Source organism: Gymnogyps californianus, chromosome 7, assembly GCF_018139145.2.
Source record: "Gymnogyps californianus isolate 813 chromosome 7, ASM1813914v2, whole genome shotgun sequence".
Taxonomy (NCBI): Eukaryota; Metazoa; Chordata; class Aves; order Accipitriformes; family Cathartidae; genus Gymnogyps; species Gymnogyps californianus.
In genome coordinates this window covers 20,003,116-20,016,747 of record NC_059477.1, presented here as the reverse complement: position 1 = coordinate 20,016,747, position 13,632 = coordinate 20,003,116, and the positions used below count along the sequence as shown (strand labels likewise).

General features: G+C 38.2%; 2 protein-coding genes across 3 annotated transcripts in view; one reads left to right on the top strand and one right to left on the bottom strand.

The window, feature by feature from the left end:
* Window positions 1-145: 145 nt before the first annotated feature.
* Window positions 146-7,572, top strand: SCRN3 (secernin 3). The gene is made up of 7 exons (XM_050900065.1): window positions 146-336; window positions 523-704; window positions 1,488-1,687; window positions 2,367-2,579; window positions 5,159-5,321; window positions 5,698-5,878; window positions 6,680-7,572. Exons 1-7 carry the CDS (start codon window positions 169-171, stop codon window positions 6,833-6,835), a joined length of 1,263 nt encoding a protein of 420 aa, XP_050756022.1. The 5' UTR covers window positions 146-168; the 3' UTR covers window positions 6,836-7,572.
* Window positions 7,573-10,414: 2,842 nt separating this feature from the next.
* The window catches only part of GPR155 (G protein-coupled receptor 155), a 38,279-nt gene continuing 35,061 nt past the window's right edge, over window positions 10,415-13,632 (bottom strand). Inside the window, exons 16-17 of one of the 2 annotated variants that reach the window (XM_050899583.1) lie at window positions 12,196-12,452; window positions 10,415-10,604 (exon numbers count right to left, since the gene is read on the bottom strand). In XM_050899583.1, the coding sequence (XP_050755540.1) occupies window positions 12,230-12,452 (223 nt within the window). In that variant the 3' untranslated portion in view covers window positions 10,415-10,604; window positions 12,196-12,229. Of the gene's footprint in view, window positions 12,453-13,632 lie in introns of both variants that reach the window. The other variant, XM_050899582.1, reaches the window with a different exon arrangement.

The window sequence follows — 13,632 nt, the reverse complement described above, 5'->3', positions numbered from 1 at the left end:
CCCGCACTGACCGCGGCCCTCAGCCGGCTGCCTCCGCCGGGCCTTCCGGGTCGGCGGGCGGGCCTTCCTGCGGGCCGCGGCAACGCCACCGCTCAGCCCCGCCCCGCCCCGCCGCCAGCGCCGCCGGGCCCCAGGGAGCGGGCCCCGGCCGCCGCCGCCGCCGCCAGCATGTTCCCCCGGCCGCCGCCTCGCTCCTGCGACACCTTCGTGGCGCTGCCGCCCGCCGCGGCGGGGGGTCGCGTCGTCTTCGGGAAGAACTCGGACCGGCCGGCGGACGAGGTGCAGGAGGTCGTCCACTTCCCGGCCGCCGCGCACTCGCCCGGCGCCGCGCTGGAGGTGAGGGCGCGGGGGCGGCCCCGCCGCGGGGCGCGCCGAGTCCTTCGGGAGACGGCAGGAAACGCCCTCTTTTCATCCTATTTTCTGTGTATTTTTAGCCCGCGATTTGGGCGATTAATCAAGGGGAGATGCTTGCCCAAGCGATGGCGTGAGAGGTAATTTGTTGTGTGCTCTGACTTCCTGCAGTGCACCTACATCAAAATTGAGCAAGTCGAAAAGACCCACGCCGTGGTCCTGAGCCGTCCCTCCTGGCTCTGGGGGGCAGAGATGGGGGCCAACGAACACGGCGTGTGCATCGGGAACGAAGCCGTGTGGGGGAGAGAGGAGATCTGCGATGATGAAGCTCTCCTCGGCATGGACCTCGTAAGGTTTGCACAGGCTATTTTGGTAAACGGTACAGAATTCAGAATTTAATTTTGAAACATTTGGTTTGAGTTACATGGGGAAATACTTGCTTTCACTTTCAGAAGACACGTCTGTCTCTTCTGCTGTTCTAGCCATGCTTAAAAATAAGTATTTCTTGGCACAGGCATTAGATCTTTGCCAGGAGCTGGGAGCCCGTGAGAGCCATCAGGTACTAGAACAGAATCTGTCAAGGAAATCATCAAACGTTTTTCTCTCTACAAAGTTTATACTGAACTGCAACAAGACTCTTAACAAGAGCACAGCTGGACTTCAGGAACTAGTGTTTGGGCCTTTTTCTAGGGTCTGTACTCATTTCCTATTTCCCCCATCTTTCACACACATATTTTTAAGTTTCAGTCTTAGCTGCACATCTCCATGTAAATAATGACAGCTTCTTGTGCCTGCCTTACTGGGTGCCGGTGTAACTCTCATTAACCTACAGCAGTCAGTCAATTCTTCTTGGTACTGTCTCCCCCCAGTCCAATACCCACATGGGACTTGCAAGTGTTTCCTAGGAGCCCTCTCCCTGCCTTTCCATATTTCCATTTGGTTGTTTTTTCCCATTGCAACGACATAGAGGACCCACTTCAAACAAGCCCTTTAAGTGACTTGCTCCTTTCTCTTACCAGGTCATACAAGCATCAGGTACATACAGAAATAGCATTCCAAGTCAATTTCAATACCTGGGCTGAACAGTTGTATGTAAAGTTTATAGTTTCAAAGATAACATCTTCCGTTTTTTTTAGGCTTGGACTCGAGAGAGCGGACACAGCTGAAAAGGCTCTTACTGTCATAGTTGATTTGCTAGAAAAATATGGACAAGGAGGAAACTGTATGGAGAGCCACATGGTATTTACATACCATAACAGTTTTCTGATAGCCGACAGAAAGGAAGCATGGGTGCTAGAGACATCGGGAAAATACTGGGCAGCAGAAAAAGTAGAAGGTATGTGTGACGCTCTTCGTTTTATACATTTCAAATGCAATGACAATTAACAGTTCTCCACTTTTCATTTACCATTTCATTAAGGCATCAAACTAGCCTCTAGATCTGTACATGTGCCTGTAAACAACAAGAGTTGCTTCCTAGGGCATCAGTGTGGAGTGGCTAGCAGTTTCACAGAGGAGCTGAGTCACAGGGGGCCTTTTCAGAGTCAGAGATGACCACTTTGCACTTGGAAAACAGAGGACAGCAAGAAGGTCAGCATGAGAATGACAGCAGTATGTATGGTCTTAAGGATGGTGGCAATCCATGACAACTTTATTCGGTGACAGAGTAACACTGGCAGGATCGGTGCATTGGGCCCTGAAGTGGCTGATTCTTCCAGTGGACTTAGAAGGACAAGCTATGTCTTTGCAGGTCTAAGAGGAAGAATGTAAAGATGGGAATAATCAGGACAGAACCTGAAATATGATGTTGGCAATAGAAGTAAATGAGTCAGTGGAATTTCAATCAGAAGGATACATGTAGCCAGGGAGAGAGGGCCAAAAATAAACCACAGGACTCTCAGATCTTGTAGGAGACTCTTCAGTGCATAATTTGCTTTAGTAAGCTAATTGTAAACAAAATACCAAGAAAAAGCATCCGATGTATTAAAATGATTCTTTCCTCACCTTACAAACAGGAGGTGTACGGAATATTTCCAACCAGCTCTCTATCACAACCAAGATTGACAGAGAACACCCAGAATTGAAGGAATATGCCAAAAGCAAGGGCTGGTGGGATGGGGAAAAGGAATTTGATTTCGCTGCCACGTATTCTTATGTAAATACTGCCAGAATGACCACATCCAGAGGCCGATATTGTGAAGGCTATAAACTTCTCAACAAACACAAAGGTATAATTTTTTAATATTTTTTTTAAGATATGCAAAGCATTTCGTGAACTACATTAATTTAAATAATAAATGATTAGACATCTGAAGTGGGCAATCATTCACATGATTTGGTGAACCAGAACTTACTAGAATAACTTTTTGCTTAAGGGAGAAACGCTGAACTTGAAGTCTTCTATCCATTTTTGCCAATTTGTTGATGAGGAAAAATTAAAACAAGGATCAAATATCAAACACACACAGCTACAGTAACAACACTGAGAGGTTACATTATGACCATACCACTAAATACTCTGTAAGACCTGCTCTGAAACATTTTGATAGGCTATATATTATTACTGTACCTCTAAGAAAAAAAAAGAGGCAAAAAGAGACTTCCAGTGGTTTGCAGCCACAAACAGAACCTCATGAACAACTTCAGTCTGGTACAATTCATATAGGCCTAAGACAACAGCACAGCATTCAGATACCTATCTTGCATTTATTTTTTGAGATTTTTTTTTTCACTATAACTCCTGCTCTAACCTTGAGTAGTCTAATAAAACACACTGAGAGCAGAACAAAGTAATTTTCTGTATTCTAAGCAGGTGCTCCTAATCACTAACTTACCTATTTTTCAGACCTCTATAGAAAGAAGCTATTACTTCTCTTCTAACTGCATCCACTTGGCAGGTTTTTGCTGCACCTGTATTCACTTGCTCACTTGAAGTAATTAATCTGGACCAAAATTACATTGCACCCCTGTGTTTTTTTATTTATTTGGCTGAGTTCTGCCAGACCAAGTTTAGCATTTAGTTAATGCGTCAGAATGAATTACCGTTTGCTATCCTGCTCTAGTGATCAGGTAAATCCTGCATTCATTTTGGGAATTGCAGGTTCCGAATACTGAAAGCATTTTCATAATACCTGTATTTACTTGTATGACAACAATGCTGAGATTCTATCAGTGTTTTCATTCTAAATCCCCATTTTCAGGCATTTACCTGAGCCATTTTAAAAAATCACACTAGGTGTTCAGGTTATCAGCCTCATATGGTTTCCGTTTGTTTAGATTTACTTTAAATAGGTGCCCTAACCAAAAGCTATTTGGTTTACAGCATCAGTAAAATCACTGGCTTCATAATCTAACCTTCCCAGCTTTTTCACTCAGTGGCATTACAGTTTTTTTCCAGGCTGCCTACCATGTGAAGACCATTTTTAGATAAACATTATTTATATTTCAAAAAAATAGGGAATGTATTTCAGGAACACAAAATAATAAAAAAGTCTAGTGGAAAATATGCAATACCTTCTTTCCTGCTGGACAAGTTGCCAATTTGCAGTTGACAAACTGACTGTTGCTTCTTTTAATTTCTTTGATTCATCTAGCTTGCTGATTTCTTGAATTCTCTGACTTTCCCAGGCAACTGTGGGAATACTTAAGAGCATTTCCTTGCTGAAATGTAGTGCTGCATGCCTGTCTACAGTCAATTTGAATCATGTATTAAAAAAATAATATTGGAGACATCTAACTTAGCAGCAGAGTGATTATTTTAAGAGGAAGCAGCAAGACAGTTTAAAAAAAGAATCTTTATACAGCTAGAACTTCACTGAGGGAAACACTAAAAGATTAAATGGTAGATGATACCTTCAAGTAAAAAAAAAAGTGAACAAACTAATGTTTTTCTGCCATAAGCATACACTCAACTGGTACACCAAATCTGAAAACTACTGCAAGTGCTGCCTGTTAGAATATTGGATTGCTTGGTGATACCAGGCCAGTATTTAACCTTCAGTGTATGCTACACATGAACAGTGATATCATTGGAACACTGGATGCAGAGGCATATGTGGAAAGGGTTTTGTTTCACCTAGCCGAGAAGAAAGAATTATTTTCATAGAGACATTTGGCACTATACCTCACATAGGTAGTTGATTAAGACTTCTTTACAAATGGATGTACTATTGTACTGTTGATTCTGAGTATAGAACATGTTACTCCAGTGCATCCTTTCAGTTGTCAACTTGAAGCCTAAGTGCTTTGGAAGGTCAGATGATTCAAATAAAAAAAAGTGACAGTCTTGGTGTTTCATTTTCAAAGTTACACACAAAATCCACGCACAGTTGTTATTATTTTTACATTTTCCAAAGCAACATAGCAGTATTAACTGTGTACAAATACCAATAACTATTATAGTGATTTATCTTAACTTCCACACAGTGCTCAGAAAGTTCAGCCTTTAATCCAAGCTACTAATTTTCATCTGAAAAGTTACTGTGTGAATGACCATTTGCTAGCCATATGTATTTTACCTTTCTGGGAAACATTGTGTGTCGTTGTCCTCCCCCTTTTCTAAGTCATAAATGTTATAGCTCATTATCACCTACTCTTTGAAATAAGTACTTTGGGGAAAACAATAATATTTTAAAGTGTGTTACATATTAAGGTATGCTGTTAGGATGATTTTTTTTCCTGCCAACACGGACAAACTAAAATTGGCATTGCCTATTAAAGGAAAAAGCAGCCAGTTGTAGAGAACATGCCATTTAGTTGGTATTATAAGTAGCACTGTGTGTAAATAATTGTATTGTATCTTAAATAGGATCTATCACTTCTGAAATAATGATGGAAATTCTTCGTGACAAAGAGAGTGGCATTAATATGGAAGGTGGATTTATGACAACTGGAAGCATGGTATCTGTATTACCTCAGCAGCCTAGTCTGCCATGTATTCACTTCTTTACTGGAACTCCAGATCCTGCAAGGTGATGTAGCAGCAAGTAATTAGGATAAAAAGTTGCAAATATCTAAATGAAGAAGTGCTGCAATTTGTCTAATTATATTCCTTTTTGCTTTGGGTTTTTTTTTTTCTGTTTTTTTTTTTTCTCCCTGAAAAAGCACAATCAAAAAGTAGGAGGAACGTGATATACATTATGTACATTAATGCTATCTACCAACCTACTTAGTGAAACACTGCTATGACACTGACTTAAATATCAGTTAGGAGATTTTTTTTTTTAAAGACTTCTTTCTTAAAAGAAGGAATTAGAAGAATGGGGAAAAAATACAGCAATCTACTGACTCAACAATTTTAACAAAACTGTATCAGTAAAGGATCTCTGTTCTATTTTCTCTTTCTAGGTCTGTATTCAAGCCTTTCATTTTTGTGCCCAATATTACTCAGTTATTAAAAACTAGCTCCCCTACATTTGGTCATGATGATCCAGTTAAGAAGCAACCACGTTTTCAGAATAAGCCAGATCGAAGACATGAGCTCTATAAAAAACATGAAAGTGCTGCTGTAGTTATGGAAACTATCGAGGTACGTTGATTAAATTAGATTTCAGTGCAAGCAGGTGGTTTATATAAGCTCCTTGCTCACATTTTGTTAATGCGGTACCATTTAATGCCCTTTGATGGATTGTGAAAAACATTCTAGTGCACCAGAAACCCATCGTCTTGGCATCTGGCAGGCATATGTTTCAAACACTAAAAATTGCAACTAGCACGTTGCTGTACTCCCAGGCCTAGCCCCAGACAAGTATCTGTACTGCTCATCTTGCAAAACAGCAGGCCACACATACTCCTGCATCAGTCAGATAATGGGGAAATGTTTGAGCAGCCACAGGCAAATATACAGCTCCTGATAAGAGTACTTAAAACTCTTCAGGACCCTGGTCTCAGGCAGTAAGGAGGGCATGCCTTTTATCATTGCTTGGTATGGACAGGAAAGGAAACAAGATCACAAAGATAGCTGGACACAAAGGTGAAGGAAGGAGGTGGTTGCTTACTTTTAACAGTAGCGTCTCTCCTATTTACAGATACATGTTCTAAAAAATAAGACATATGCCCACTTAAGTTTTGGTAATATAAATACCTAAAGCAGCTTTAATTTTGTTTATTTTCAATCCATCAGACAAGGATGCAGGGAGATGAAGTGAGTGCTAGATATTAGGAAAGATATCTAAGAAAACCTGTCATGGTGGTAACTTCTACCAACACAAATAGGTACCCTAGAAACTATTAAGAGGTTAAAATAAGGACAGCAAAACAGGATTTTGTTAGGGTGAACACTACATACTCTGTATAGTTTTTAGTGAAATACAGACGTTTCTTTTTGCAGGGCCAAGGTAAAGAGATGCTGAAAGAGATACAGGAGTTGGAGAAACAGAAGATAAGTGAAATGGAATCGATCCTGCAAAACGGATGTCTTGACATTAACCAAATGGTTAACCTTTTTTCACAGTGTGTAGAAGAAGAACTCAAAATATATAGCTAAAACTACTATTTGAATGTGATAAAATTGAGTTTTATGATTAACTTTTCTAATGAAGTGGCTATATAGATTACATCTTATTTTCAATATACCAGTTAGTATGGACAGTTTTAAAGATGCAGATTCATATTCAGGCCAAACAGCTTTTGGTTGTACGAAGCAATGCTGAAAAGGCTCTTAAGAGCTAGGCAGTGGCTTTGTCTGTACGTGGCATAAAGCTGTCAGCAGAGATTGATTTCATCAACAAACAGATGCAATTAGAATGTAATAGCTTGACTAAATTGTGGAACCACCCCATCTCTGGGTGAAGAACACTAACCCAGATTTGGAGAACTCAGTTCTAGTGTATGCACATGTAGCTTTCATAGTCAAGATAATCGTAGCAGAATTTCACGTTGCCTGAATTAAAATGGCCATGCTGAAGGACTTTCTAAAATGTAGAACCTGTTACTTGCACTGAATAAAAAGGAAAGTTATATGCAAGTCAAGTAAGGTTGATATTCAGCTGTTTGACAAAACCATTCTAAGATACGTTTCATATATGAACCTTCTAATCCTTCAATGTAAAATGAGGCTAAGAGTATATTAAAACCAAATCACAGTTACAATTTTACCATGATTTGTTGTGAAATCTGATTACGTGGAATTCAACAATGCAAGCATCCTGCAAGTTACCACACACTTTTCACTTCCCTATTTTCCCCACCCTGATACCAAAAAATAAACTTATTTACATACAATATGATTACTGTCAAATTAATTCTGCAATACGCTTTATAACATCACGTGGGAGTTTTTTAATGTTTCTTGAATTGTTACCAGGCAACTAGAAAGGAAGATATTGGGGTACACACATGCATACATATACTCAGCAGGACACTTAAAAGGACTTTTAAAATTTTTTCACTTCATATAAAGCCTTTTAACCACGACTTGTCTTGCCAAAATTACTAGACTATGGAGTTGATTTAATCAAGCTTTTTGCCCTGCCAGAAACTCTTCCTCCCTGATCCTGTTTAAAAGTAATCGTCAATATGTGACACTACTTTTATTATCTGTGGCAAGGGACAAACTGAGCAAACAACAAAGAAGGAAGATTCTGGCTTTACTACGTGATCAAGCAGGATAAAAAGTATGACTGGAAGGAAAAAAGAAAAAAACCTGCAGCACTTCTGCAAACCTTCAGAAGAGAACATGTAACATGAAATGGAGCATTAGAGCTGCAGTAGCAGTATGTGACATGACACAGCGTTCCCACAGAAAGACCTTTCTTCGATTATTTTTCTATATTTAGTCAGTTTCTAGAATCATCTCAGATGCTAAAGATGGAGCTACACACATGCAGTTTTCTAATTTTGTAAACTGTTCGATCCCCCCACTGGTAAAAAAAGTAAGTACAGGCAAACAAAAGAAATACATAGACAATGAAGTTTGCAGAATGAGTAAGAAAAATAAGAGCTTGGAAGAATTTGTTCTTCCTGATCCTACAATGAAAGTAGAAGTTAATTTGGGATACTGTGTTCAGATCCACAGCAAGAAACTAATGGGTCAGGAAAGGTTCTTGAACTTCCTACTTCTAGTGATCCTATGTGTACCAAGTGGCAGTAGCAAGTACGACTGAGTAGCAGGTAAGACTTAAAGTAAGCTTGAGTTGACTGTGAACCTTTTGTGCCTGTGTTGCCAACAAAATTTCTTAGAAGTTCAATAGTACAGTGGCTGTTTGTGAACTGGAAGGTATATTTAATAAAATTTTGCTGTATATTATCTGTTTTCCTCATGGATGTCTGCATCTGACAATCGTGTATCTTTGTCCTATTTTTGATCATCAGCTGTTCCACACTAGCTCTTTGATAACTTCAAAGCATCAATAAATGCCAGGTAAAACTGTGCTGGAAACCACAGTATGAGTCAAGATTACAGGTAGCATAGCAAAACAAGAGAAACAATTTTATGCTACAATGCAAATATAGTGAAGTTACACAGGAATGAAAGTAGTAAAGGTGGTAGAGCAGTGAACTTTAAGTGAACTTCTTGCCCATATAATCATGGGGTGGCAATTAACCAGGTTAAGCATATCGGTCTGGTTGTAATATAGGCAGATACAGTCCAACTGTTCCTCTAGTTTCTGTGCTGTTTTTTATTTACTGGTCTACAGGATACAACGTAAAAACAATGTGATGTGTGGAGATAGATCAAGTGATGGCCAATAGAGTATAGAATATTTTGGTACCCTTTTTTACTGGGATTTCATCCTCCTGGAACACATGCAGTGTAAAAACAGAAAATGAAGATGAGATGAGGAGGAATAAATAACCCTCCCTCCCACAGCCATACATTAAAAAAAAAAAAAAAAAAAAAAATCAGAATGTCCTCTAGAGGGCAATCTTTGCGTGTATTTCATCTAGGAATACATCTTACAGCTTATTTTAAAAGGTCTAGAGCTTTATGAAGGATCATTATTAAAAAAAAAAGTACTAAAATTGCTACCTAGAAAACTAAAAGTTTTATATCTACCCCTGTCCATTACCACAATTATTTTGAGATTAGTGCTAGAAAACAGATCCAGTGTTTCACTGCAGACTCCTCTGGACTTAATTGTTCAGTGTATGTTTTCACAGAACTATAACTTCCAAGTTAACTGAGATTTATCCCGAACTAATCCACCTTCAAAATAAAAGAACTCATTGCACCACTGACCACATCTTTAAAGCAAGCTATTTCTAACCACCAAAAATTCACACATCAGTAAATCAACTATTGACATACATCGAATTGTCAACTATTTTAGAACTTGCCAGCACTCCTTGGTGGAAGCAAATAATTATCAGATACTGATACATGTTACTTAACATTCTAAAGCTACTCAAAGTCTATTCTTAGCTTCCAGAAGTACCCAGTGATTTAGAAATAGATTATCATATCCTGCATTTCATTCATAGTTTCTTTAGTCTATTTATTAACCGTCATAGACTCTCATTGGACTAATGGGTATGATATCAGCAGTCACAATGTTTTAACAGTTAATCTAACAGAATGTGGTGTCAGTTGTTAATTACAGGTGTTCTCTTCATTAGATTTGTAACAGGGAGCCTTCTCTAAGCAGAAATTTTGAGCAATTTCTTACTTAAAACAGATACGTTGTGTTCAAATCTAGGGAATAGCAGAGCCATTATAAAAAGGGAGGCAAAGGCAGGACTTAATGATAAAAATAAGAAAGACAAGAGTGCAAGAACAATGACTATGCATAGGACTGTAAAACTGACCTAAGATCAACTTCTTGAACATTTGAAGAATTTAAAAAAAAAAAAAAAAAAAAAAAAGTAGTATTTGGTAAGTAGATGATAATGTGAAAAGTTCCTAAAGATCTGTTCAGGCTGTTAGACGAAAACTGGTGCCTTTGTGTGAACACCCATTAACAATTCCTCTGCCTACTTAAAAAGCGTCAAGGGTGGATTTAAGAAATACCAAATTTGAAACCCAAGAGCCACTTTCACAAATGTCTCAGAAAAACACATTTGTTGTAAATGTTGACATGCACACATAACCCTCCCACACCTCACATCAAAGCTCAGAACTCTGAAATCAAGTAACAGATTTATTGACAAGTTACAGTATTTAGAAGCCAGACATACTCATGGCTTCTGCTCTTAAGTCACATATATCTAATTATTCCAAAATATTTGATGTAGCCATCTTTCAGCAGTTGTAATGGAAATATGCTATTGTTTTCCTTCGTGGCCACAGCCTGATACAAATGTCCATTATTTTGTTGCTGGAAAACATTAAAATATGTCAGTTGGTATAGCATACATATGCAGTAGGATGCAGTTATGTTTCTGTGCACACTGCAGAAGTGCAATAAGACTGGCAGTAAAAGGAATTATTTTTCCAATATAAGTCTTGCATGGAGTTATAGCTACCATAAAACAACTGGTTCCTGAACAGTAGTTTATGCTGCTAAAATCACTTTTAATTCTTAGTACAAAGTAGATGCATAAGTAGCTATAATAAAAATCTGTGTACTAAAAAGAAAAAGAAAAAAGAAGGGAAAGACTTTTTTAAAAAAGGGGTAAGAAGAGTTATTCATATGCTTGAGCAAATTTTTTTTTTTTAATACCTGGGTTCCTTTCCCTCACTATATAAAATTTTTATACAGACATATATAGACGCTATTCTTGCAGTTTTAAAAGGGCAGCATAATGGCTATCAGATACTACAGTTTATCTTTAACCTTTTCAAAACACTGCAGAAGACACACAGATTCTCAGATTCTGCCTTCAGTGCACAAGAATCTGAATGACACTGGAGTAACTATTTAAACATCGTAGGAGGATACCTGAGGCTTATTAGAAGCCTGTGTTGGGCAACCAATACTAAAATTTTAGGATCTTTAGCTACTCTAAACCCTAACTTGGATATTCAGTTAGGATTCTTCATATAATAGGTTTAAAAGTCATTGTATTTCATTTAAAAGGTTTTATGATTTCATAAATTTTTTGTCTTAACTTGCACAGGTATCCAAGGCTTCCATAACATCTTTATTTGAGGCTGGCACTTCTGAATTCAACTGGAAAGGCTAATTTCAGAAGGTAAAAATCTACTCTTGACAAAGCTGTTACTACCACCATAAGGCAAAACTTCAGAACCAATTGTTTATATGAAAATCCATTATATAATTTCCTAATTTGGGGAATCGGTGGGTATTTTTATATGTTTTTAAGATTTGGTAAGTTTGTACAAACCCGTTATTTAGTCCACTCAATATTTCCTCAGCTTTAATCCTCTGACATCAGAATCACCCTCACAATAATTCTACTTTTACAAATGGAGGATTTTATGTTTAAGGGAGAAACAAACCACCTGATCTGAGGTGTAAATAGCTAGAAAAACTTCCTGGTGTTAGACAAGAGTAGAGTAGTAAAAACTGGGGTATGATAGAAGAAATCCTACTTCTATGAAGGAAGCCTGACCGTAAACAGGAATCAATATTTCATCACACTAAAATATGGAAAACATACAGCAACATGAAAAATAACTCTTATTCATGGTTTTTTTTCATTGTGGCACCAGTCACTAAAGCTGCTCTTACAACGCCTCTATAATACGACAGTGACACATATCATTTTACTATTTGTTTTGCTCAAAATGGAAAAATGCTCTAAATCCAGAGCATCTTTTTTGTTCTAGTTGCATTCTGGTTGGAACACTCACTAAATATCACTGCTACCATTTCCTTCAGAATAGATACAAGTAGAACCACATCTCTTAAGTTTACAAGAGAGAGTAACACAATCCTCTGAGAGCCCTGAGAAAGAAATACTTCCAATTTCAGTGGTGAAGGCAGAGGAGGTGGTCACACTCACCCCTAACTGCCTGTCCTCTGCCTACATGCTCAGGTCAATGGCTCTCAACTGCAACTGATCTCTTAGGAATGAAGCGGTAATACAAATATTCATCCCGAAATTCAAATTCATTCGTAATATGCTGGACGATGCCTCCTTTCATCAGTCTGTCTCCATACATCACAGCTTCACCACGGTCAGAGGCAAGGCCAACTTGCATGAGCCAGTTCACCAGGTCACAGCCAAAGAAGATGCCAGTGGAGATCTTTGCACCACACCTGTATGTCAAAGGAATGATTCACCCACATGTTCTGTAAATCTGGTATCACCACTGCACGATGGGGAAAGGCAAGGAAAAATAGCAGGAAACAAGGAAAGATGTCATGATAGTTAAGAGCATGTTAGAAGAGAATTTGCAAGTTTTGTATATCAGGGACATGCCAATGTTCACTACCTTTTCCTACAGACACTTCAATGAGAAGCAAAATGAACTTACAAAGTTATTTTAGGCTTGTGCAAATAAACTTCAGTGAACATAAGTAGCAATTTTCCTAAAAACACACACAATGTAATTCTATTTCTTGGATACTTACTCCCAGGTACTCATTAGCATGACCATTTCTGCAACAAGATATCTGCTTTGACTGCAGCATGCCGGCAGCAACAGGGACTCAATCTGCACTTTAATTTCATTGTGTAATTTCTCTACAGCTTTAAACAGACACTAACTGCTTACATATATTGTAAACTAAAACCATTTAACTTTCATATCCAGTTAAATATTTACCACACAGGCAGTACTAAGAATAAACAAAGCCTTTACAACAGACTAAACTAATTTTCTTTTACATATTTATGAGGCAATGCCACTAACATCTACCTAGTTGCAGTAAAAATACCATTCAGAAATTTACCTGCAGCAATGAATGTTTCTGGTTATCTAAAATCTGCTCTATGGAACCCAAGCGCAGGGTTTCTGATGATGATTAACAGCTACACAAGACAGCAAAAACTAAACTTCTCTATTTTTTTTTTTTTTAAGTTAAATACAGCAGTAACACAGAGCAAGTGTTAACACCAATGAGCAGAGAAGCAAAAAAAAAAAAAAAAAAATCCATGATTACAAGGTCTCAGTTACAGTATGTTTAAATCAAAGAGGACAGGATCAAGTTATATGAATATTTAAAATGAGAAGATAAATGCTTTCTTTTAACTCACAAGGAGAAATAAGACATGAAACTAGTTCCGCACAAACATAATATTAAAACAATGAAGCAACAAATGTCAGATTTTGATGTATTCTCAGGTGGATATATGATTAATAAAAACCACAAAATCCAACCAAATGAACAGCCGAAAGGGCAAGAAACCACAATAGCAGCAGAAGCACAGGAAACACAGCTGTAAAACCTGTCCTATTTCAAAATAAACATTTTCTGATACATCTTTTCTGTTTGG